At 40.6% G+C, this 26,442-nt stretch overlaps 1 protein-coding gene across 2 annotated transcripts; it reads left to right on the top strand.

Moving 5' to 3' along the window:
• Nucleotides 1-379: 379 nt before the first annotated feature.
• Nucleotides 380-25,941, top strand: Tra2a (transformer 2 alpha homolog). 2 transcript variants are annotated; one of them, XM_042684934.1, is made up of 8 exons: nucleotides 380-596; nucleotides 12,630-12,763; nucleotides 15,395-15,554; nucleotides 17,435-17,623; nucleotides 22,060-22,175; nucleotides 23,989-24,117; nucleotides 24,754-24,821; nucleotides 25,042-25,941. In XM_042684934.1, the coding sequence occupies exons 1-8, from the start codon at nucleotides 561-563 to the stop codon at nucleotides 25,050-25,052; spliced, it is 843 nt and encodes a 280-aa protein (XP_042540868.1). In that variant the 5' UTR covers nucleotides 380-560; the 3' UTR covers nucleotides 25,053-25,941. The 2 variants fall into 2 exon arrangements, with proteins under 2 accessions (XP_042540868.1, XP_042540869.1); XM_042684935.1 differs by having other exon boundaries at nucleotides 381-596; nucleotides 23,992-24,117.
• The last annotated feature ends 501 nt before the right edge of the window (nucleotides 25,942-26,442 follow it).

Below are 26,442 nucleotides of genomic sequence, written 5' to 3'. Positions count from 1 at the left end.
GTGGAGTGCGAGTTCTGAGCAAAAGAACTCAGGGACAGTGCCCAGGCCCCGAGTTCAAGACCCACCACCATCAAACACTTACACAACCAAGGAATTCCGGTGGCAGTATTTAAAGGGGCTAAGGCCACTGAACGTTCATTTGGTGACTGATCATCTTCTGAGGTGGAGGAGTTAGTCTGGTACCCGGACCGGCCCGAGGAGTTGGCGACGCGGTAAGCCGGCGTCCTGGCGTCCAAGCTCAGGCCACGTGCCACCAAGACACGTGCGGCTCCCGGCTCGCCCCGCCCGGTGCGCACAAAGCCCCCGCGGGAGGCGGGGCCTCGTGACGTCACCGCGGCTCCCGCCCTCTTACGTCGCGCAGTGGAGACGCCAGAAGGCTTCTGGCGGCGCCGGCGCCATTTTGCCGGAGCTTGCGACCCAGTGGGAGTGGAGCGGGGCCCCGGCTTGTTGTTGCCGGCTCTTTCCTCCTCCCCACGGTCCAGACAGCCAGGTTGACTTAGGCCGTCGGCCCTCGCGCCGAGACTTGCCTCTTAGTTAGTTCTGAGGAGCGCCTGGCCGACATGAGTGATGTAGAGGAGAACAACTTCGAGGGCAGAGTGAGTACAAAGCCGCGGGAGCCGTCTTCGGCGGCGGCCCGACGCTCGGGGTTGCACGGGAGGACGAGCGCGGTCGGGCCAGGTTGCGGGGAGTCCCCCGCGGGGAGCGGACTCGAGCCGGCGCGATTTCTCGTCCCGTCCCAAGATGGCTTCTGGGTTCCACCTCCCCCCCCCCCCGACACTCCAGAGGCCCCGCGCCCCCTCCCCTCCCCTCCTCTCTCTCTTTCTCTCTCCCTCTCCCTCCTTCCCTCTCCCTCCTCCCTCTCTCTCACTCTCTCATCGGTACTTGGACTGGTCACCCCTCACCTTTGCACCCCTCCCCGCCCGGGGCTTCCTTCTCGGTCTCGTCCGCGGTGGGGCGGGAGGCGGCGGCCGCCGGGAGCTCCCCGCGGGCCGCCCCGTGGCCCGGGCGCTTCCCGCGGTGGCGCCGCTGGCGCCCCCCGAGCGAGCTCTGTGCGGAGGGAGTCGGGGTCGGAGGTGCGCGGGGCTGAGGACCGGGCGGGAGCCGCTGGCGCGGGGCTAGCTGGGGCCTGTGTCTCCTTGGCTCTCTATTGCAGTGAGCGGCCGCGTCTCTGTCGGAACCGGCGGCGTTGCGTCTATACAGGGCGAAAAGCCTTGAGGTTGGAGGTGGGACGAGAACCTAATGAAGTGGTTAGTCAACCAGCGCACCGACCCTTCCTTAAGCGTTCTTAAGACCAGAGCCGTGAGGGGAAAACGACGCCAGGAGCCTTTTCCCTTCATGCCCCCCCCCCCCGCCCCTCTTTTTAATTTTCACATCCAAAGGACTGGAGATGCTGAGGAGCTCCTCTCTTGACTTGATGTTGGGTTGTTATTGTTTTTTTTCTTCTCAACTTCTAATGCTTTTCTTGTTTTTTTTTAAAAAAAACAAAAAACCTGATCGCTCCTTTACAGGTTTTTACGGTAAAAACAAAAAAGTTAAAAACATATTCTGTCTTTAAGCTTACATAACCGAAACGAATGTACTGGCTCGGTATTTTTTAAATAGCTAGTCAGTCTTTACTATTTCTTTAAACGATTACCTGGAAACTGTAAGCCCTTCCCATTTCTTCTCTCACCCCTCTCCTGGGAAAGAGGGCTCAGAAGGTTTCATTATTTGAGATTGGATGAAACACACACACACACACACAAATTCTCAGGGTAAATATGCTAGGACGTTTGTTTTTAGAGTTTTAGTTTTGAAGTTACCCTAGTAATGAAAATGGATGAGTGTGGGACCCTAACAATAAAACAAAAGCCCCAAGCATTTCTGGGGCTGTTGTGTTATTTATTTTAGTCACTAGGGAAACACACAACAGCTGGGGGTTATGCTAGAAGGAATGGATTTGACTTTTTGAAGTTCATAAGAGTTAAATCTAGGCTTTTGTTCTTTAAAGACTTAAAACATTCAGGTAGCAACAAAACTAACTTTCTGAGATTGAATTTGGATGAAATTGACAAAAAGTTGTTTGGGGAGAATACTTGTTTTGCTTTGTGAGGTCTGAACTACTAATGGGACTTGTTTCTTATTAAACTTACTCCACCTAGGTAACATGAAAGATTCCCATTTACTTTTAAGTCAAAATGTATTCAGGCATTAACTTATTTGATAAATTGATTTTTTTTTTTTTTTTTGGTCTGTCTTGGGGCTTGAACTCTGGGCCTGGGCGCTGCCCCTCATCTCTTCAGCTCAAGGCTAGCGTTCTACCACTTGAGCTACAGTGCCACTTCCGGTTTTCTGGTGATTTATTGAAGAGTTTCACGGACTTTCCTGCCCTGGCTGGCTTTGAACCATGATCCTCAGTTCTCAGCCTCCTGAGTAGTGAAGATTACAGGCATGAGCCACCAGCACCTGGCAATAATTGGATTTTTTTTTTTTTTTTGTCGGTGGTGGGACCTGAACTCTGGGCCTGGGCGCTGTCCTTCAGCTCAAGGCTAGCACTCTACCACTTGAGTCCCAGCACCACTTCTGGCTTTTTCTGCGTATGTTGTGCTGAGGAATCGAACCCAGGGCCTCGTGCATGCAAGGCAAGCACTCTACCACTGAGCCATTTTCCCAAATAGAATTTTTTTTAACCTATTTCTCCCTTCAATGCTTTTTTTGGGGGTGGGGGTGGTGGCAGTCCTTGGGCTTAAACTCAGGGCCTGGACATTGTCCCTGAGCTTCTTTAGGAACTGTTTAATATCAAGGCTACTTCTAAGCCAAGTGTAGTGCACATACATGCCTGTAATAATAAGTGTAATTTCTTTTTTCTTTTCTTTTTTTTTGCCAGTCCTGGGGCTTGAACTCAGGGCCTGCAAGGCATCCCTGAGTTTCTTTTGCTCAAGCCTAGCACTTTATTAGAGCCACAGACCCACTTCCAGCTTCTTCTGTTTGTGTGGCACTGAGGAATTGAACAAACCCAGGGTTTCATACATGCTAGCGCATTTCATTTATTTTATCTAGAATATATAAAGGGTGCATACTAATCCCAGCTCAGTAAAAAGGTACTTAGAATTAAGTGAAAACTATCTAGAGACTACTAAACCTATTGAAGGAAAGAGGACTACACATGTATTGCCTATTTTAAGGCATTTTAGGAACTCCCCCCGTCTTTGATACATCTTTGATTTACAGATCATGCTGTTATTAAGGGCTGAAGTAATGTTAGCAATTTAGAAACTAAAAACTGAGTCCTGTTGATGCTTATAATTCTAGGTACTCAGGAGGCTGAGATCTGAGGATTGCAGTTCAAAGCCAGCCTGGCCAGGAAAGTCTCTGAAACTTTTTTTTTTTTTTGGGAGGTCCTGTCATGGGCCTGAACTCTGGGCCTGGGCGCTGTCCCTCAGCTCTTCAGCTTAAGGCTAGCGCTCTACCACTTGAGCCACAGCTCCACTTCTGGCTTTTTTTCTTTTTGCTTATGTGGTGCTGAGGAATCGAACCCAGGGCCTCATGCATGCAAGGCATGCAAGTGCTCTACCACTGAGCCACCTTCCCAGCCCCTCTCTGAAACACTTATCTCCAATTAATCTCTTAAAAAGCCAGAGGTAGAGCTGTGGCTCAAGTGTAGAGTTCTAGCTAGCCCTGAGTGAAAAAGCTCAGGGACAGGGCTCAGGCTGTTGAGTTCAAGCCCTGGGACTGGCACCAAAAGGGGGGAAAATGCTAAGATTCAGAGGACCCTGGACAACTATGAGTTTCTGACACAAGTTCAGTCCTATGCACATTATATACATGCACTGTACTGTATATTTTGGTTTGTTGCTGAAGCTTAATGCTCTGTTTTAATGAGTAAAAGAAGTTTAGAAAAGATGATATGCTGAATTCTATTTTAAGTAACCTGAGGTGAAATTCCTGATAGAGCATCTGCTGCCTTATTAGTAAGGGCTTCTTCAGTGTTCTTGAGGGAAGAAAACTTGCAGTATAATTTGCTGGCATTCAAATCTTGATTTAAAAAAATACTTAATGGAGTGCTGCCAGGCACTGGTAGCTTATGCCTATATAACCCTAGCTGCTTAGAACATTAAGATCTCAGGATCGTAGTTTGAAGCCACTCTCGGCAGTGAAGTCTGTAAGACTTCTATCTCCAATAAAATTAACTTAAGAAAAAGCTGGAAGGAGCTTTTGCTCAAGTTTTGGAGCACTAGCCTTGAGCAAAAAGAAGCTCAGGACAGTGCCAGGGCCCTGAGTTCAAGCAAAAAAAAAATATTTAGTGGAGTGCTATGTACTATGCTTAGTAAGGAAGTCAGAAAGTGAATCTGAGCTAAGGAATTGGAAAACTTTGCCTAGAATGTAAAACCTTGACTATGTTTTGATTACCACAGGCAGTATTGTGTATGCCTGTGGCATGACAGGAAATTGTATTGAAATAGCAAAGGATACATTTGACTAAATATGCAGTCCGATAATGAAGGCTTTAATTCTAGATTTAGGACTTTGGAATAACCAGTAAAGGGCCATCTGAATTCTTAAATTTGGAGGGGAATAATGAAAGAAGTTGGGTAAAGAATTGGTACTAGAGTAGCAACAGGAAACAATCTGGAATATTTAGGGAAAACTCTGCTCCAGACGATGCAGCTGTATGAGTAATGGAAGTGGGGCATTGGTGGCTCACAACTGTAATCGTAGCTACTCTGGATGCTGAGGGATGCCAGCCCAGGTAGGAAAGTCTGAGACCCTTATCTCCAATAACCGCTAGAAAACAGAAGTGGAGCTGTGACTGAAAGTGGTAGAATGCTAGCCTGGAGCAAAAAAAGCTCAGGGACAGCGCCCAGTTTGAGTTCAAGCTCCACACCCAACAGAGAGAAAGAGAAAGTCAGGGAGACCGTTTATTTTCAAGTGATTCAGGAGAATAATGGTGCCATTTAGGTAAATAGGTCCATAAAGCAGTTTGTTTGCTTGGAACATGTATATCAGGTTAACAAATATGTTAAGTGGAATGTCCTTTTGGAACTAGGAACAAGGTTAATGCTTCAGCTGTGATGTTTTTCATGCCTTCTCACAAACAACAGTGAACTTGTTTGCTACATACAACTTCCCACACAATTAGAATATGTTTTTCTATACAGTTTATTCTTGCTTCCTTTTCATAGCCTGTTCTGCCTTGAAGAGTTGAAGTATTTTTAAATGATCCTAAAGTTCTTTCCCTTCTTAAAATAGGAGATGATTGGATGATACAAGTGAAAAGGAGAGCGCCAGTGGCTCTTGCCTGTAATCCTAGCTACTCAGGAGGTTGAGATCTGAGGGTCAAGGTTTGAAGCCAGCCCGAAAGGAAAGTCCCTGAGACTCTAATCTCTAATTAATCACTAGAAAACCAGAAGTGGTGCTGTGGTTCAAGTGGTAGAGCTCTAGCCTTGAGCTGAAGAGCTGAGGGACAGCACCCGGGCCAAGAGGCCCAGGCCCCATGTCAGACAAAAAAAAAAAAGACAGTTTAGCTCCAGCAATGTGATTTCATAAATTTTAGTAGGCATAGTGTCAGTCCTAGTTTTGACTTGGGTTTAAAGTTTTAAGCTCTATCATTTATCCAATTCAGTGTTGTTTTGTTCTTTCTCCTCTGCCTCATCCAAAGAAAGAATTTGCAAGCTTAATCCTTAAAGCTTAAATTTTGTGTTACTTACATTGAGGTGCTAATTGCTCAGTATAAGTAAAAGGCAGGCTTTTGAAAAGAAGCAGAGCAAGTAATTATACCCACAGTGTACAGCTATAATTTTACAGATTTGTCCAAGATACTTATACTTTGACCCAAATGAGAGGAAAGAGTTGAAGTGAAAGAATATCAAGGGATTTAAATGTCTGGAGATGAGTAATTTTAAAGATAAACCTACATGGATTTAATTTTGTAAGAGGTAAGAGTTACTTCTTATAATTTGTAGCATAACATGTTTGAAACTGAATAATTAGCCTGAAAGTTTTCTTTGAGCCTGACTGACTGAAAACTTGATAATCCTTAGTAGTAGCCCAAGGTGTCATAATTGATCCAGGGACCTTTGCTGTGTATTTTCTGCTAAGTGAATGCTGGTTATTTGTTTATATGTCCTGACAGATTCTATAAGACAAAAAGAAGAGAGAAGATTGTAACAATTATAGAAGTTTGTAAATACTAAATTGAGAATGGTGAGAAGTGTAGGTTCTCTTTCCTCCTTGAAGTTGTGAATACACATCAAAGGTGTGATGATAAGGCCTGGCTTGCCATAAAAAAAGAATTGGGTTTTGTTTTTTTTATCTTTTTGAAACCAAGAGTTGTGTCATCTGATTTATGCAAAATTCATAAGTATTCCATGACACTGAAAAATTAGTAGAAATTACAGCTTTCTATAATTGGTTATTAGTAGTTTGGTTTGAGCCACTATTGCCACTTAGGAAACTTTTTGAACATTGTGGTTTGTTATAAGCTGACAAGTTTGTGGGCCATGTTTAAAATTTGTGCAAAAGATGATGAAATTTTACAGGTAACCTCACAATTATGGCATTGATTTCAGTTTTATTATATCTAGTTGCCAGTGGCTCATACCTGTAATCTTAGCTACTAAGGAACCTGATATCTGAAGATTGAGTTTCAAAGCTAGTCGGGGCAGAAAAGTCTTGAGGTTTTTAATTGATGAGTACAAAAATCTTAAGATATAGAGCCCTGCTGTGAGCAGAAAATGTCAAGCCCCTGAGTTCAAGCCTGGTATTGGCTTGCAAAATGTAAATGCTAAACTAGGTCATTTGTGGTTTAAAAAAAAAATTCTTAGAGGACTGGGAAGGTGGCTCAGTGGTAGAGTGCTTGCCTTGCATGCACAAGGCCCTGGGTTCGATTCCTCAGCACCACGTAAGCAGAAAAAGCCAGAAGTGCTGCTGTGGCTCAAGTGGTAGAGAGCTAGCCTTGAGCTGAAGAGCTGAGGGACAGCATCCAAGGCCCAGAGTTCAGACCCCATTACCAACAAAACAAAAACAAACAAAAAACTCTTAGAGTTACTCTAATACTAGAATATATAGACATACAATGTTAGGATATCTGTGACTCTGCCAATGAGACCATATTCTTTTTTCAGCAGCCAGGTATGAGCTTAAATTATTGTGAAGAGACTGGAAGTATTTCTTTTAATCAGATTAGCTTCTGTAAAGGAAGTATCAAACTCTCCTCACCAGAGACAATGGAGTCACTGTTACTTTTATAGACTGAAAAATGGAGCAAATACAAGCCAGGTGCTGGTGGCTCACGCCTGTAATCCTAGCTACCTACTCAGGAGGATCATGGTTCAAAGCCAGCCGGGGCAGGAAAGTCCAGGAGACTCTTATCTCCAATAAACCACTAGGAAACCAAAAGTGACACTGTGGCTTGAGTGGTAGAGCGCTTGCCTTGAGCTGAAGAGCTGAGTGTTCAAGCCTGATGACTGACCAAAAAAAAAAAAAAAGGAACAGATAGAAAAGGTGGTTTCATTCTTTAGGGCTTGTAAAGTTTTGGGTAATCAATCTTAAATATGCTCTCTCTTTGGGACATATAGTTTAAATTCACTAGCATATTTTTATGGGAATCTCATTTTTTATGTGTATGTGTGTCTGTTTTTTTTTTTGTTTGTTTGTTTGCCAGTCCTGGAGCTTGAACTTGGCCTAGGCACTGTCCCTGAATTTCTTTTGCTCAAGGTTAGCACACTACCACTTGAGCCACAGCACCACTTCTGGCTTTTTCTGTTTATGTAGTACTGGGGAATTGAACCCAGGGCTTCATGCATCCTAGGCAAACACTGTACTACTAAGCCACAATCCCAGCCCGTTGTTTTGTTTTTTTAATTGACATACATTAGTTGTACAAGGGAGATTTCATTGTGACATTTTCACACATGTTAGTGATGTATTCTAGTCAACCTCACATCCTCTTTCAAGGAATCTCCAGTTTTATGTAGTAGGAAGCAGTTGGATAGTACATTTGGCATACATTTATGTGGCTTTAATATTAAAAGGGCTATAGTGTTTTGTGTTTATTTGTAGTATTACAAGACCATGTTTTAGATTTTTTTATAATGTATTTAAGGCTGTAGTCACCACTTGTGGTAAGAATCAAATTGTGTTCTGCAACAACTTGTGCCTATAGTAAATTGCAAAACAAAAGTCTGTTTGAGCAAGTTGTGCTTTGAGAACTTCTGCCCATCTCAAAAACAAAAAACAGCCAGGCATCGGTGGCTTGGACCTATCAGGAGGCTGAGATCTGAGGATCACAGTTTGAAAGTTGTACTATGTGGGTAGATTGGGAACCTACTTACAATTTCTGTTAAAACTTAAGATATAAAAGAGACCATGGGTTCAATCCCAAATAATCACCAAATACAGTCTGTGGTATAAGTTGAAGGAGAGTCATTAATCTGCCCATTTCAGCTAAGTTAGCTTAGTTTTAAAAAGTTGAGTGGAGCTCATCAACAGTGGCTCAAGCTTGTAATAGTAACTACTCAGGAGGGTAAGATCTGAGAATCAGTTCAAAGCCAGCTTAGGCAAGAAAGTCTGTTGAGACTCTTTACCAGAAAGCTGGAAGTGGAGCCATAGCTCAAATGGTAGGACATTAGTCTTGAGCAACAACACTAAGAGACAGCCCTGAGTTCCAACCCTAGTTATCAACAGGTGTGTGGTGTGGGTGGGTGCGTGCACATGCACACACATACAGATAAATTGACTGGAGGTGTGGCTCAGAGGTTACAGCCTTCTGAGGGCTGGAGTTTGTGCACGCTTGCAATCCCACCTACTTGGGTTGGATTTGCAGTATTGCAATTAAAAGTTAACTCAGGCAGACACTCAAGAAACACTATAACCAGTAAAAATAAAATACAAACACAAAATAACCAGTAAAAAGCTGGGCTAGAGGCCTGGCTCAAGTTATAGAGCGTCAAGCCAGCCAAGTAGACTGTTGGCCCTGAGTGCAAACCCCAGTCAGTATTGCCAGCCCTCCTCTCTCACAAACACACACACACACAGTTATTAGCCAGCTGTGCCCTCCTCTCTCACAAACGCACACACAAAAGTTACTAGCCAGCTGTAGTAACACCTGCCTATACTCCCAGCTGTTTAGGAGCCTGAGAAAGGAGGATCACTTGAGCCCAGAAGGTTGAAAGCAACTAGGCAACTTAAGGGAGAGCCCATCTACAAAAGAAAATAAACAGCTGGGCACTGGTAGCTTGTGCCTGTAATCCTAGCTACTCAGACTGACTCATTTCTATTAAAGAGAAGAAAACCAGAGGTATTAAGCTGTGGCTCAACTGGCAGAGCGATAGCCTTGAGCATGAAAACTCAGAGACAGAGTTCAAGGCCCAGGACCCGCACCAAAAATAGATACTAATGTTGAGTTTACTTCTTTGTAGAGACAGGTCAAAGAAAAAAAAAAGATTACCTGGGACTTAACTCCATAAGGGATTTATTGTGCCTGATTTCTACTGCAGTTAGTGAAAATGGCATTTATTTGATCACAGTCTTTGAGAAGAAATAAGCTAGTATAAATGATTAATGGTAATATGACCATTGTGTAAAGACAACCACAGTTCTGATAATAATCATATTTTGATATTGTTAAGTATTTCTGAAGACTGTTTATTTCCTATTTGTAGTTTGTTCTTTAGATAAAGCTTGTTGGCAGTTACAAGATAATAAGATTTTGGGATAAGAGAATCCTTAATATCTGATGATTCCCTAAAGAAAATTTCAGCAAATTTAGATATCCTGGATAAGAAGAGTAATAAACGAAGTTAGGTGATACCCTTGAATAAAAAGTTTCATGGGCACTGGGGACTCAACGCCTGTCATCCTACCTACTCAGGAGGCTGAGATCTGAGGATGGTAGTTCAAAACCATCCTGGGCAGGAAAGTCCATGATACTCATAACTCCAGTTAATCATAGTAAACTGGAAGTGGGTCTGTGGCTCAAAGTGATAAGAATACTAGCCTTGAGCACAAGAGCTCAGGGATAGAGCCAGGCCCTGAGTTCAAGCCCCACAACAGATACCATCACCACCACCACCTCCCCCCCCCCCCCCCCCCAAAAAAAAAAAAACACAGCTTCTAGACTGGGAATGTAAGTCTGTGGTATAAAGAGCCCATACCTAAATCCCCAGTACTTGGGCAGGGAGTATAGTATGCAAAGCTCCTTTTAAAAACAGCCCTGTCAGCAAAGTCCGTGAAACTCTTATCTCCAATAAACCACCACAAAACCAGAAGTGGTGCTGTGGCTCCAGTGGTAGAGCGCTCACCTTGAGTTGAAGAGCTCAGAGAAAGCACTCAGACCCAGAGTTCAAGCCCAACAGTGGGCCAAAAAAAACAAAAAAGGCAGCCCTGTTGTAGCTTAATGTTTTGTTGCTACTCCAGACTGGTATTAAAGTTTAAATTTTAAGATACCTAATTAATCAGAAGTGGTTATTTTCAGCAAAATGTCATGATAGCAGATTTGAAAACAAGAAATAACACATTTAGAAATAAATGTGTTTGGACTGTTAAACTTTTGTCATACATTAGAAAGCTTTGTATAAACATTTAGAAATAAATCTTAGCCATTAAGGTTTTTATTTCTGTTGTAGTAAGGTTAAAACTTTATAGTGTCTGTAAAACAAAGTCTGGTGATGTTCATACATACTGTTCCAGCCACTGCTGTTGAACAAGCAGCATAAATTAATATTAGGCCAGAGAGCCTATTTTATAGAAGGGAAATCCATATCTGGAAGGTATTTTAGTTGCTTGATACTTAAATTACAAGCTAATTTGCCTTTTTTTTTAAGTATTGCTGCTCCCAGTATCTGTCCAGGAATTTAGAGTATCTTAAGATGAAAGACTTCCCTAGATGGGAAGGTTGATATTGAAGAGAAAGGTAGCTTTTTCCATTTTGTTTTTAAATCTGTAAAAGGATAGACATGTTAGCATTATACAGTTCTTGATAATTCTTTTGACATTAAATTTGAAGGGAACATTTAAACAATGCTGTTATAAGAAGGCTGTGTGATAGTCTTAGAGCGTAAATGAAAATTGGTATGAAACCATTTATGAACTTGGGGTGATTAGTTTAATAATCAAGTCTTAAATAGAGAAACCAAACTTGGTTCAATTTGGTCATGAGGGCCTTATATCTATCTTAAGTAAACAAGCTTATAATTTACTTTTTTAAGTTTTGGTGTGCATCTGAAATTTTTAGAAACTAGTAAGCTTTGTCATGGAAAGGTACACTTGTTCACTGAAGTGTACACAGATGAAGTACGCAGTGAAAAGTAAAATGCACTAGTACATAAATTATTTGTTAATACATGCATGAAAGAGGATCAAGATAGAGGCCATGTTTTAGGAATTGATAAGCTAAAGAGGGATATGTTGAGAAATTTTGTGCTTCCACTTTCCCCTTAGCTATTATAGTATGTTTGCCTTCAGAACATAACATACCTTTGTGCTTAAGTCAGAATAAGCAAAGATAATAGTAGTCAAACAAAATCGGAAGGGAGGTGTGTTAGTAATTTTGTTAATTTTTTTTACTTTTTTGATTCTTGGTGTGTGTACTGATGTATGAGTTTAGATAGTTGTATACAAATATTTTGGCCTGAGATGCTATGCTTATCATGACTTATTGAAAGCTTATTCTGAGATCAGTAAGAATCTTCAGGTTACAAAACAGTGGGAAAATAGTATTTAGATGGGGGTGGGGAAGTACAGTTAATGTTAGATTTATATTTGAATTCAATATTTATATTAAAATTGCTTACATTTTAGAAACTAGAATGGAGCATGAAAGGGGAGAAGGGTAAAAAGTATGGTCAAAAACCCCATTTAGAGAAATTCAGTGAATTCTCTGTTAGAAACTACACAGTGATCAATTTTAAAGACTATAAAATTGTTTTTTAAAAAAAAAAATAAATTAGTTATTTGCACTTTACCTGCTGGCCTTTCCATTTGGTAGATAACATTCTAAACTCCAGCAGAGTTTTATAATCCCCACGTGCTTAAATATACTAAATGTTCTTTTTCCATTAAGGTTAATGTTCGTGAAGAAATTGAAGAGTTTTTTCCAAGAATGTGGAAGATAAATCAAGATAAAAGAAGGCTAATGAAAAGTATTAAAGATCAGAAAATTAAAATTGAATGGGGGAAAAAATTGAACAGAAGATTGGTCAGATAGAAGCACTTGAATATTTTAAGGCTATTTTGAATTGTTTGAATTGGGGAAGAATACACGAAGTATGAAAAATGAAAAACTCAATGAAGAATGAAGAGAAGTAGAAAGCAAGAGTGAAGTAGAATTAAAAGATCTGGAAGAATGAATGGGTCCTAGGTTAAGTAAATGTATGGTTTATGTTCCAGTGTCTGTATGATCAAGTTGTAGATGAATTTGCATGATTACTTAGTTAATAGAAAATTGGTGATCTGGTTCAAGTAGGGAATTACTGAGGACAGTTAGCAGTATTAACAATGGGTTATTAATGAGCTGAAATTTTTTTCTGGAGGGTGTTGCCTAACCATTTGTTTTTCAGGAGCAATCAATATAAATAATTACGGTACTTTAAATGTTAGGTGTTAGGCATCTACATGACCAGTGCCATTTGTAATACTGTCTTCTTTGTTAGGAGTCTCGCTCTCAGTCAAAATCTCCAACCGGTACTCCTGCTCGTGTAAAGTCGGAGAGCAGGTCAGGATCTCGTAGTCCATCAAGGGTTTCCAAACACTCTGAATCCCATTCTCGATCAAGATCAAAATCCAGGTAAGTTTGAGTACTAAAAATGCTTTAAAACAAAGAGGTTTTCAGAGCAAAGTTCAACCACATCCCTCCTTTGGCTCCTTTTTTTGGGGGGGTGGGAGGGGTCCGGTCGTGGGGCCTGGACTCTAGACCAGGGCGCTGTCTCTCAGCTCTTCAGCTCAAGGCTTGCGTTCTACCACTTGAGCCACAGCACTACTTCCGGCTTTTTTCTTTTTGCTTATGTGGTGCTGAGTGGCTCTACCACTGAGCCACCTTCCCAGCCCTCCATATATATATTTTTTAATAGAAACTAAACCATAGGCTCAAAATCATGAAGTAATTTTTCTCAGGCTGCAGAATTTAGAAATTTAGAATACTTAAGAATCAGTTCTTGAACCTGGTGCCAGTGACTTATGCCGGTAATCTTAAGCTACTCAGGAAGCTAAGATCTGAGGATCATGGTTCAGAGCTAGCCTGAGCAAGAAAGTCCATGAGACTCTTATCTCAAGTTAACCACCAGAAAAACAAGTGGTGTTGGGGTTCAAAGTGGTAGAGGTACTAGCTTTGAGGGAAAATGCTCAGGAGGCAGTGCGCAGGCCCTGAGTTCAAGCCCCACGCCTGACTAAAAAAAGGAATTGGTTCCTGGCATAGGCTGTTGGTTACGATTAGTTACAGACTAATTGGTTTGATTGATTTTTTAATGTACTTGACTTTTTTTTTTAATTAATAAGTTTTTTTGTGAAAATACCATACAGAGGGGTTACAATTGCATGAGCAAGGTAATGAGTACATTTTTTTTTTTTTTTTTTTTTTGTCGGTCGTGGGGCTTGAACTCTGGGCCTGGGCGCTGTCCCTCAGCTCTTCAGCTCAAAGCGAGCGCTCTACCACTTGAGCTTCAGCGCCACTTCCGATTTTCTGGTGGTTTATTGGAGATAGGAGTTTCACGGTCTCTTCTGCCGGGGCTGGCTTTGAACTGCGATCCTCAGATCTCAGCCTCCTGAGTAGCTAGGATTATAGGCGTGAGCCACCAGCGCCCGGCTATGAGTACATTTCTTATCAAGCATTGTTGCCTCCTTTGTTTCCCCTTACCATCCCTGCCCTCCCATCTCCCCCGGACTTTTTTTTTCTTGGTTGGTTGTAGGACTTGATCTCTGGGTTTGAGCACTGTCCCTCAGCTCTTCAGCTCAAGGCGAGTGCAGTAGAGCTCTACCGCTTGAGCCACAGTGCCACTTCTTGTTTTGTAGTGGTTTATTGGAGATGAGAGTTTCATGGACTTTCCTGCCCAGACTGGCTTTGAACCGTGATCCTCAGATCTCACCCTCCTGAGTAGCTAGGATTACAGGCATGAGCCACCGGTGCCCAGCTTGTACTTGACATTTAATTGAAAATTAGTGTTTGGTTTTATGCCAACAATATGTTTACAACAAAAAGGTAGTTTTCCATTGGAGACTTCTCGGTAATTCAGTACAGAGAAGGTTCAAGTGGATGTGCTAGGTGATATCACAGTGATTTTGAAAAGTCTTTTGTTTGGGGCTTTTGCTTTTTTGTTTTCTTTCCCTGTTAGAGACTTGAGCTCAGGCTAACCTCCAAGTGTAATCCTCCCAATTTGTTGTCTCTGGGAGTAGCTGGGATCACAGGCATAGCCACCATAACCAGCCCTTGAATCTATCAAATTCTAACTATTAGTGTCCCCCAGCTTTGCTGCTAGCCTTCTTTGTTAAAATGCTCCATTAGTTTTCCCTCCCCTGGAAGTGACGCTATGGCTGAAGTGGTAGATCATTTGCCTTGAGCTGAGAGCTGAGGGACAACATTCAGGCCCAGAGTTCAAGCCCCACAACCGGAAAAAAAAAATTTTGATTAGCCTTAGCCTCCCCTTTTATGTCTTTTTAAGCTTTCTAATTTGTACCAGTTGCTGGATGTCTTATGTAAGTTGTTTTGTATGACTAACATTACTAGTTTAAATGAGCTTAAAGATAGGTCATATGAATGATGAGATTTTTTTTTCATTAATTTTCCAGGACTGGGTAGGGGCAGGTTTCACTAAAGCTGGCTACCTAGCTTTAAACTTCTTGGGGTTATCTGCTATGTTATACGTGCCCATTTTGTGTGAGACAGGAAATAGGAGAAGCAGCAGTGAACAAATTGATGGGTGGGTAGATGGTGAAAGCATCAAAAATTTTAATTAGAAATATACTAAAACAGGCAGTTAGATTTTATCTATTAATTAAGCAAATACTAGATTTTCAGCATGTTAAAGAAAAATTGAAAAGGAAAAGATACTTAACTATTAAAGAGTATACAGAACTAAAGATCATATAAGAATTAGAATTTCACTGTGGAGGTAATGGCAGTGTTTCTGTTTTTATTTTCAAGAAGAGAAAGGTTTAACATGTTTATGAGGTAAGGTGAATGGGAGGGATAGACTGAGAAAGAGGGACAGGTTACAGTGATTGAAGACAGGGAAAAATTTTTTTTCCAAAAAGGCCAAAGGGGAAGGACTGAGTATGTAAATTGGGGAGCATTGTTGATCTCCATTACAACAACAAGACAAAAAAGACAAGAAAGTTGAATAATTGGGGATTTATATATATAGCCTTGGAAGAGAAAAATGATAGCTTATTCCAAGATTTTTACCTAAATTTATTTCCATCAAAGGTCAAGGTCAAGGAGGCATTCTCATAGACGATACACTCGATCCCGGTCTCACTCTCACAGGAGAAGATCTCGAAGTAGATCCTATACACCAGAATACCGGCGACGAAGGAGCCGAAGTCACTCTCCAATGTCTAATCGGAGAAGACATACAGGCAGCAGGGTATGTGGTATAAAGATTAATGCAAGCTTTGTTTTTCTTGTATAGTTCTGCCTTAATTTCTTGCTTTTTTTGTTTACTTAAAATAAAAACTAGGCCATTGCTTTTTGAATTTTGTTTTTGTTTGATTGCAGTTTCTGAGGCTTGAACAACAGAGCCTCTAGCTCAGCTTTCTTGCTCACAGCTGGTGCTCTGCCAATCTAAAGTCTCATGGATTTTATAGTAGCTTGTGCTGGCTTTGAACAATGATCTTCAGATCTCAGCCTCTGAGTAGCTGGGATTGAAGGTGTGAGCCACCAGTATCTGGCTATATCATTGTTGTTGAAGGCAGTACTCAAGAAACAGCCTTAATTAGCTGCTTTACATTTCCAGATAGATATTAGATATACCATAAAGGAAATGTCATTGTCTTAGCAAGCTTGTATATTTCATGACAGCTGGTGCAAAGGGATTACATTTTCTTTACTTTTGAATGTTTTAAAAAGAAATGAAGCTTGGCACCCGTGGCTAAATCCTAGCTACTCAGGAGGCTCAGATCTGAGGACCACAGTTCAAAGCCAGCCCAGGCAGGAATGTTGGAGAGTCTTATTTCCAGTTAACCACCAAAAGAAAACCCAGAAGTGGAACCATGGCTCAACTGGTAAAGCACTAGTATTGAACAAAAAAGCTCATGCCTATAATCCTAGCTACCTGGAAGGCTGAGATCTGAGTATCATGGCTCAAAGCCAGACTGGGCAAGAAAGTCCCTGAGACTCTTAATTAATCATGGAAAAGCCCAAAGTGGTGCTGTGGTTCAAGTGGTAAAGTGCTAGCCTTGAGCAAAAGGAGCCCAGAGACAGTGCCCAGACCAGAAAATTCTAGCCCACTACCAGAAAAAAAGGCTCAAGGCCAGCAAATAGACTTCAAGACTTGGGACTGGCACACAGAAAAAAATGGCATTTTTGTGATAATGTTGTATTATAAGTAAGTTAGGGACTGGAAAGTTGGCTCAGTGGTGGAGTGCTTACCTCACATGCATGAGGCCCTGGGTTCAATTCCTCAGAACCACATAAGCAGAAAAAGCTGGAAATGGCTCTGTGTCTCAAGTGGTAGAGCACTAACCTTGAGCTGAAGAGCTAGGGACAGCTCCCAAGCCAAGAGTTCCGCCCCCACGACCAACAAAGAAAAAAAGTTAGGAGCTGGGTGCCAGTTTATACCTATAATCTTAGCTACTCAGGAGGCTAAGATTTGAGGATTGAGGTTCAAAGCCAGCCTGGGCAGAGAAGTCCATGAGACTTCTCCAGCTAACCACCAGGAGACTTCTTCAGCTAACCACCAGAAAACCGGAAGTGGAGCTGTAGCTCAAAGTGCTAGAGAACTAACCTTGAGCAAAAGAGCTCAGGGATAGCCCTCAGGCTCTGAGTTCAAGCCCCATGTCTGACAAACAAACCGGTTTTGGGTGTGTGACTAGGAGGGTTTTTGGTTTTTTTTTTTTTTTTTGGAAAACTGGAAGTGGTGCTGTGGCTAAAGTGGTAGAACTCTTGCTTGCCTTGAGCTGAAGAGCTCAGGGACAGCACTCATGCCCAGAGTTCAAGACCCACAACCGACCAAAAAAAAAGAAAAAGAAAATATAGATGTCTTAAGTCATTGACTCTAAATAAAGTCATATATTAGACATAAAGTGAATTCTTAGGATACTTTCTGAAACTTGTTGGGCTAGAAGCTAGGAATATTTTTGCTCAGGCTATGGCTAGAAAATGTTTCAAAGAAAGTGGCTATTATGTGAACTATGAAATAAGGTTTACTTTAGTAGGAAACAACCTATTTAAACTGTATATAGGTGGTTTTATTTTTATTTTAGTTTGGAGTTCTAACTAAAACTTAATACTATTTTTATTTGATAGGCGAATCCAGATCCCAACACTTGTCTGGGAGTGTTTGGCCTCAGTTTGTACACAACAGAGAGAGATCTTCGTGAAGTATTTTCTCGATATGGACCATTGAGTGGTGTCAACGTGGTTTATGATCAGCGTACTGGGAGATCACGTGGATTTGCTTTTGTGTATTTTGAGAGAATAGATGACTCCAAGGAGGTTTGTTACAATTTTGTTCAATAGTAGGATTGTTACTACTTATTGCTAATATTTCTATTAAATAATACTTCTAGTATTTTATTACTACATTTTTTTAATTTTTCGGTTGTTGGGCACCGGGCACTGTCCCTGAGCTCTTCAGCTCAAGGCTAGAGCTCTACCTCTTGAGCCACAGCACCACTTGAGTTTTCTGGTGGTTAATTAGACATAAGAGTTTCATGGACTTTCCTGCCTTACCTGGCTTTTAACCAAGATGTTCAGATCTCAGCCTCCTGAGTAGCTATGATTACAGGTGTGAGCCACCAGTGCCTGGCTTATTCCTACTTTTATAAACTAACAGAACTTTAAACTGTTTTAAACTTAGCCTATCAATGTTAAAAATAAGTTAAAGTAGCCAGTTTCACTTTTGTTTTTATTTCAATTTTTTAATTTATCTTTTTAACTAGTTATGGAAGTGGTTTCAATTTGTTTATTTTATGAATACAGCACGACTTAATGTCACCCTTTACATCATTCTCCCACCTTCCTCACAACCCTGTTGATCCGTTTGGTACATATAAATGTGTGTGTTAGTTTTGGGGCTTGAATTCAAGGCCTGGACACTGTCCTTAAGCTTTTTTTTTTTGGTTGATGGGGCTTACTCTGGGCTTGGGCGTTGTCCCTCAGCTCTTCAGCTCAAGGTGAGCTCTACTTCTTGAGCCTCAGCGCCACTTCAGTTTTCTAGTGGTTTATTGGAGATAAGAGTCCCACGGACTTTACTGCCTGGGCTGGCTTTGAACCCTGATCCTCAGATCTCAGCCTCCTGAGTAGCTAGAATTACAGGCGTGAGCCACTGGTGCCTGGTGTCTTTAAGCTTTTGTGGTCAAGGTTAGCCATTCTACCACTTGAGCCACAGCTCCACTTCTGGTTTTGTTTTTTGGTTTTGGTGGTTAATTGGAGAGTCTCATGGACTTTTATTCTCAGACTGGCTTTGAACTGCAATTCTCAGATCTCCTTTTGAATAGGTAGGATTATATGCATGAGCTTATAATAAGCATGGCTATTCAATTTTCATACATGTAAGTTTTTGTTTTATTTTGAAGATGACCTCATTATGTATGCAGCTGAGGCTAACCTAGACTTGGAATCCTCCTTCAGGCATATCCCATAAACTTAAAAGTTCTACTTATAATCTTACGCTCTTTTGGTTTAGTTATATCTTGATTGAAATATGCCTTGAAAATAAGCTTATGTGCTGTTCTATAGCTGTTTATTTTAATGAAAGAGATAAAGGTGCATGTGTTGTATTACATTTTATAATTATAACTAGTTCCCTGTGAATAAATAATAGAACTATTTTTGTTCTAGTCTTTTACCATTCTTTCTGTAATTGGAAAATAATATATATTAATATGTGAGACATAAGCAATAATAAAGATTAATACATAGTTAAAAAATAATAGGTATTGGCAGTGAGTGGGTAGAAACCAGAAATGCTGCTAAACATTCTATAGTCTTTTTGTTGTTATTGTTGTTGGTTGTAGGGCTTGAACTGTGGGCCTGGGCGCTGTCCCTGAGCTCTTTAGCCCAAGATGAGTGCTCTACCACTTTAGCCACAGTGCCAATTCCGGCTTATTCTGCTTATGTGGTTGCTGAGGAATCAAACCCAGGGCCTCAGGCATGCAAGGCAAGGCAAGCACTTACCACTGAGCCTCCTTCCCGGCCCTCTCTTTGCTTTTTAGTTTACTTTTTTTTATTATACAGGTGATGTACAGAGGGATTACAATTATATGAGTCAGGTAATGAGTACATTTTCTTTCATTCAGTGTCTTCTGTTCCTTCACTCTGTCCCAGTCCCACCCACCCATCTTTATGCATGAACTGTATAGTTTACTTTCATCCAGTAAGCGCCACTGTTTCAGCATTTTCCCCTCTCCCCAATCTTCTAAAGGTGTTTGAATATACCATACATAAGGTAAAGAAGACAGACTCATCCAAAACTAAAAAAGAAAAAAAGAGCTGCTATCTTGATGGTTGTTTCAATATGTATATTATTTTATTAACTGGGAAGTTGGCTCAGTGGAAGAGTGCTTGCCTCCCATGCATGAGGCCCTGGGTTTGATTCCTCAGCACCACATAAGCAGAAAAAAGCCGGAAATGGTGCTCTGGCTCAAGTAAGTGGTAGGGCACTAGCCTTGAGCAATGTGTGTATTATTTTATAAATGGGAGTATTACTTATATATAAGAAGAGGCACTTAGGCATTACACCTTTGTGTTTCTCTCCTAAGAGTATCCTCTTTTTTTGGTCTCACTGTGTGATTGTCTACAATCCTGCATAATATGTCACAAAAACTGGCACCCAGGCCCACCCCAGGACTTTTTTCCTTTTTTTTTTTTTTAAAGAGGTGTGGCTCAAGTGGTAGAATGCTAACCTTGAGGCAGAAAGCTCAGGGGCAATGACCATGCCCTGAGTAAAGTATAATATCAAGAAATAGGATATGTGTCCTAAAATGAAATTTATTTAGTACAAATAACCCTTTTACATGCCAGGCATTTAATCCAGTAACTTGGGAAACTGAGGCATGAAGATCTTCTTTTTTTTTTGTTGTTTTTTTGTTTTTTGTCGGTTATGGGGCTTGAACTCTGGGCTTGGGCGCTGTCCCTGCACTCTTCAGCTCAAGGCGAATGCCCTACCACTTGAGCCACAGCGCCACTTCGAGTTTTCTAATGGTTTATTGGAGATAAGACTCTCATGGACTTTCCTGCCCGGGGTTGGCTTTGAACCACGATCCTCAGATCTCAGCCTCCTGAGTAGCTAGGATTACAGGTGTGAGCCACCGGTGCCATGAGGATCTTATATTCAAGTTTAGCACTTGATAAATGAGTCCCTGTGTATGTACGCACACACAAGTTTCCATATTAATTTGATTCTGTTTCTTAAAAATGGCAATGTTAGTTAGGTACCAAAAGCTTCTATGACTATTTCCATTTGCTAAAGTGGTTAAATTATTTTGTTATTTGTAAGGTTAAAGTAATAAGGAATATGAGCTCAAGTGTAAAGACATAGAAACACTTGTACACAGGTTAAACTCCTTTATTTTCAAAGTTCACTAGGTGGCAGTGTTCACAGTTATTTTGTTTCTTGCTTTTGTGAGTTTTGCTATTTAGTCCAGTCTAGTCTTGAGCTCCTTGGCATAGTAGGCATACCCCTACTATGTCCAGCTTTTGAGGTTTTTAGGTCTTTTGTTGTATTTTAAGTTTAAGCAGGGATTTATTTTAGTATAACAGGATTAAAGTAGAGATAAGGGGGGGGAGAACAAGAAGCATCTCCTGCTTCCCACACATGAAATAGAAGTTAAGATCTCTTCTAGGGGGCTCTTAAATCAATAACATTAAATTTGTGAATCTTTGACTTAGTTTCAGCAAGAGACTGAAAGGGTATTATCATAAATAAATGTTTATATCATTTCTTGGCTACTTTACAATGCCTTACAGCATATTGAACTGCAGAGTAAAGAATAAAAATAGCAAAAGGTTATGAACAGAACCTATTTAAGGCTTTGGTCAAAAAAGCTTTTGTATGTAAATGGATGGAGACTTAGGCAAGCATAAGGTGACAGCCAATCTGGCCATCTTCAAAAACTAGTTTTAAAAGACATTGCCTATGCACCTTCCATTACTGATTTATTTCATGGATTAGAGAGTAGGAACTGAGCCACAAATGAGAAATTTATTAGGGAACAAGGAACAATGTATTAACTACTCTGTGCTGAGTAAATTTAAGTATGTATGGGTAGTATTGAGGTCTAGAAATGTCTGAAATGTCTATAATTGCTAATATAAGATGCATTGCTAAGCCGGGCACCAGTGGCTCACACCTGTAATCCTAGCTACTTAGGAGGCTGAGATCTGAGGGTTGTGGTTCAAAGCCAGCCCAGGCAAGAAAGTCTGTCAGACTTTTACCACCAATAAACCACCAGAAAACCGAAAGTGGCACTGTGGCTTAAGTGGTAGAGTGCTAGCCTTGAGCTGAATTGCTCAGGGACAGCACCTGGGCCCAGAGTTCAAGCCCCACAACTGAGCTTCCCCTCCTCCCCTCCCCAAAAAAGAGAGAGAATGTATTTGGGTTACAAATGCTGTTTTTTTGTGGGGGGAATAGTCAGTTGTGGGGCTTGAATTTAGGTCCTAGGCAGCATCCCTGGGCTCTTATTTGCTGAAGACTAGTTTTCTACCACTTTGAGCCACAGCTCCACTTATGAGTGGTTAGTTGGAGATGAGAGTCTCACAGGGACTTTTTTGTCCCTGCTGGCTTTGAACCTTGATCCTCAGATCTCAGCCTCCCAAGTGGCTAGGATTACAGGTGTGAGCCACCAATGCCTAGCTGATTTTTTTTTTTTAATAGATGATTCAAGGATAGTGAGTTGCAAATGGCTTTCTGTATCTTTTCTCCTTTCTAGGCCATGGAAAGAGCAAATGGAATGGAGCTGGATGGAAGAAGAATTCGTGTGGATTATTCTATCACCAAGAGAGCACATACACCTACACCAGGCATCTACATGGGCAGACCAACTCAGTAAGATTTCAGATTTAATATGCCTGGGGTTAGTGGTACAGTGCTTACCTAGTATGTATAAAGACCTTTGTTCAAGCCCCAGCATTGTCCTTAAGCTAAACAAACTATAAGCCAAAAACCAATCTACCAGGAATGTGTGTAAAACCAAATAATCAGAAGATGATTTTTTCTGTAAGACTTAAAATTTAATTAAATTATATATATAATTATATATTACTTGTTAACATATATAGTATATAATATATATATATATATATTCATTCTTTGGATTGTTCTATTTATTTTCTTGGTATTTGAACTTGAGGTCTTGCACTTGCCAGGCAACTCTTGTCACATGAGCCATGCTGTCTTACCTGGTTTGTTTGAGCCAGGACTCCACTTCTAGCTTTTTTGGTAGTTAACTGGAGGTAAGTTTCATGGATTTTCCTGCCCAGGCTGGCTGCCAACCATAATCCTCACATCTCAGCAGCAGGGACCATTTTTTGTTTTTTGAATCGTCAGTGTTGACACTGAGCAAAATATAAGTAGGGGCTTGAAGTGTTTTCAGATACACAACCAAATACAGTAACAGGTATTTGTGAATAAAAAAAAAGGGATAAATACTTTCAGATAGTTGAAGCCTTTTTGGAGAAAATGAGTTTAAATGAGAGCCTGCAAAAAACTAAAGTAGAAGTGGTATCCTTATGGTTAGGTTAAATACACCAATGAAGGCCTTTTTTTTTTTTTTTTTTTTTTGTCCATGGGGCTTGAACTCTGGGCCTGGGCGATGTCCCTGCGCTCTTCAGCTCAAGGGCAAGCAGTCTACCTCTTGAGCCACAGCGCCACTTCCGGTTTTCTACTGGTTTCTTCCGGTTTTCTTGCTTGGGCTGGCTTTGAACTGTGATCCTCAGATCTCAGCCTCCTGAGTAGTTAGGATTACAGGCGTGAGCCTTTTTTTAATTCAGCCAGCTGTAATCCTAACTACTTAGGAGGCTAAGATCTAAGGGTCATGGTTCAAAGCCAGCCTGGGTAGAAAAGTTTGAGACTCTTAACTCCAGTTTAGCCACAAAAGGTCAAGAATGGAGCTGTGGCTTAAGTGGTAGAATGTTAGACTTGAGTACAAAAGTTTAAGGACAGCACCCCTTCCCTGAGTTCAAGCCCAGGGCCAGCCCACACACAAGGTTTTAAATTCAACTCCAGAAGTTTAAATATCAGATCTTGGTGTTTTAGTGCTGAACTGCAATGTAAAGTAGATTAATTGTCTTTAATGTTTAGAGTTAGATACTTTCTATTATTAACATTTAATTGCCTTTCAGTTATTCGTAAACATAATTTTACACATTTTTGTTCTGCTCCCTAACACTGTTTTAGTTCACCTGGTGATTTGGGTAGTACATTAATACAGGAGAGAAGCTTACAGAATCTGGAGGATTTTGTAAAATCATGTAGTGAATAAAACATGAAAACATACTAGGTACAGATGGCTTAAACCTGTAATCCTAGCCACTTAGGAGGCTGAGATCTGAGGATCATGGTTTAAAGCCAGCCTGGGCAGAAAAGTCCATAAGACTGTTATCTCCAGTTAATCACCAAAAAAACCTTAAGTGGAACTGTGGCCCAAGTGGTAAAATGTTAGCTTCAGCAACAAAGCTCAGGGACAGTGCTCAGCCCTGAGTTCAAGCCCTAGAACCTGCACACAGGCACACGCAGACTGAAAACTAAAAAAGTACCATAGAAGTCTGCAGGTTGTTTTTATCTTTTTCTATTTTAAGTTGAGTAATCCTGGAAATTAATCATTTATACTGCTATATAACTTTACTATTTTTTTCTGTAGTAGTGGTGGTGGAGGTGGTGGTGGAGGTGGTGGTGGAGGCGGCGGTGGTGGCAGACGTCGAGATTCTTACTACGATAGAGGATATGATCGAGGGTATGACAGATATGAAGATTATGATTATCGGTACAGGTAATTTTATTTTGTTTTATATTTCTGTTCTGAATTAGGTGGTGGCAGTATTATTTGACACTTTTATATTTAGCTAAATGGTGGTGGACAACAGTATTCTCAGCTAGGGAGCTGAAATGAGGAATCACTTGAGCTTAGTGGTCAACATACCCCGTCTTCTAAAAAGAAAAATGAAGCCAGGCACTGGTGGCTCACACCTGTAATCCTAGCTACTCAGGAGGCTGAGATGTGATAATCGTGGTTCAAAGCCAGCCTAGACAGGAAAGTCCATGAGACTCATATCCAGTTAACCACCAGAAAAACAGAAGTGGTGCTGTGGCTCAAGTGGTAGAGCACTTGCTTTAAGCTGAAGAGCTGAGGGACAGCATCCAGGCCAAGAGTTCAAGCCCCCCAGGACCAACAACAACCAAAAAACCTTGATGTTTAAAATAAGTTAATAGGGCCGAGAGAGTCATTCAGTGGTAGGACATTGCCTCACATTTACTAAACCCTGGGTTTAGTCCCTAGCCCTTCCAAAAGAAAGGTATGTGATGTTTTCAGAATAGAACTTACCTCTGCGTTTGAGTGTAAGGAATTCTTTTTCATCTGCTTCAGTGGGGTGATACTTTATGCTGAACAATCTTCTGTTTCTTACAGAAGAAGATCACCTTCTCCTTATTATAGTCGATACAGATCCCGATCAAGATCTCGTTCTTACAGCCCAAGTAAGTGAATTTTGCTTTTAGAGGATTAAAATCTTGTTTCTTAAGGATCATTGGCATATGCGTATAATCTTAGCACTGGAGGCAGCCTGTGATTTTGAAGTCAATGTCTTATTTTAGGCTATGAGGGGAGGATGTGTGATGGCTGTGAAATAGGCGGGAAAGTAGTAGGTAAGTCAAATGGTAATTGTCCTTCTAACTTTTGTTTTTCTTTCCCTTTTAGGACGCTATTGATCATGGAACGATTGCAATTAAGGATGTTATTCTCTTTTCTTTTTCTCTGTTTTTTGTTATTTGTTTTGCTTTTCTTTTTAATCCTGGGTTTCCTCTAGCTTCTAATCTTTCCTAATCCTTAAAAAAATTTCTTGGTTTACTGGCATCTACATACACTTTGTCAGTTGTGTTGTCCACCACTTCTGTTATACTCTTAAAAATGTAATTGTCATTTTGAATAGTTCAAACATCTTGAGTAAAAAAGGAACCCAGTATTCATGCTTTGTGATTTTTTTTTTTTTATCTTTATGGAGGATTAACTCCTAGCTAATCATATGGGGAAAGAAATGACTTTTGTGTCAGATATTGTAGTAGGCGTTATAATAGAAATTTGTATTTTCAACAGACTTTTTTAACTTTCTTCTGAGGAAGTTAGTAACACATGAAGTAGTTGTCACGTCAGGTTTGTCTGGGGATGGCATGGAATAGTCAAATACTTGAGTGTAGAAAATTTGAAGCTATAGAGGAAAACACTTGGACATTTCTTTTGAAGAATGTAAATTTTGAACCCAAAAAATTAGACAAAAAGCTTGTAGACTCCACACATGTTGTATTTGAAATATATCTGTTAAGCCTTACAACTTAATGTGTGATTTTTTTTTTTTTTTTTTTTTTTTTTTTTTTTTTTTGGTGTGTGTGGTGTGTGTGTGTTAAGTTTATTGAAGTTTTAAGTATTCTCTTGATCAGTGAAGGACGACCCTTATTTATTATCTAGAGGAATTGTATAATTTGCTGTTCAAAATTTTAGTATTGGGACATTGGTTAAGTGGGCTGTCGTATAGTATAGGGCCTTTGAAGATACATGTAGGAAAAAGTAGTCTCCATTCAAATAAAAGTTAATTTCTTTGAAGATGGGATTGTCTCTTTCATTTGATAACAGTAGAAAATATAACTAGGCTTATTTAGTTTTGCCAATTCTGCGTTAATTCCCTAATATCTCCCCATTTTTTCTTTTCCTGTGCTTAAATGTATAATTCTATCTCTTTGATCTTTAAAAATCCTTGTTTTAGGATAAACATATACTTGTAATCCCAGCACTTTGGAGGCAAAGACAGGAGGATCTGCCTGGACTACTAAAGAATAACCGCTCATATTAATTTTTGTTAATCCTGTGTTTTTTCATTCTTTTTAAATAAATATTCAGCGTCAACATCATTCTAAAGGAAAGAAATAGGTAGTTGACATCATTGAGCCCAAATCATAAATAGGAAAGCAATACTTCAATGACTTTAATATAAGGGGAGGGTGTTTCAGGAAACTTTTTCAAAAGTCGATATGACTGCCCTGCTTTAATCTTCTCAAGGCATCAATAATAAAGTTCTGTTCTCTAAAATCTATGGGATGTGTGTCA

The sequence above is a fragment of the Dipodomys spectabilis genome, unplaced genomic scaffold (assembly GCF_019054845.1).
Source record: "Dipodomys spectabilis isolate Male_0828 unplaced genomic scaffold, ASM1905484v1 ptg000092l, whole genome shotgun sequence".
Taxonomy (NCBI): domain Eukaryota; kingdom Metazoa; phylum Chordata; class Mammalia; order Rodentia; family Heteromyidae; genus Dipodomys; species Dipodomys spectabilis.
This window is presented reverse-complemented; position numbering and strand designations above follow the sequence as displayed.

What these genes read in the sequence shown, in the direction of transcription:
- Tra2a (XM_042684934.1), top strand. Translation starts at nt 561, where the DNA reads ATGAGTGATGTAGAGGAGAACAACTTCGAGGGCAGA. An exon ending in GAAGACATACAGGCAGCAGG is followed by an intron (nt 15,555 to 17,434) that starts GTATGTGGTATA and finishes TTTATTTGATAG; the next exon opens with GCGAATCCAGATCCCAACAC. An exon ending in GATTATGATTATCGGTACAG is followed by an intron (nt 24,118 to 24,753) that starts GTAATTTTATTT and finishes TGTTTCTTACAG; the next exon opens with AAGAAGATCACCTTCTCCTT.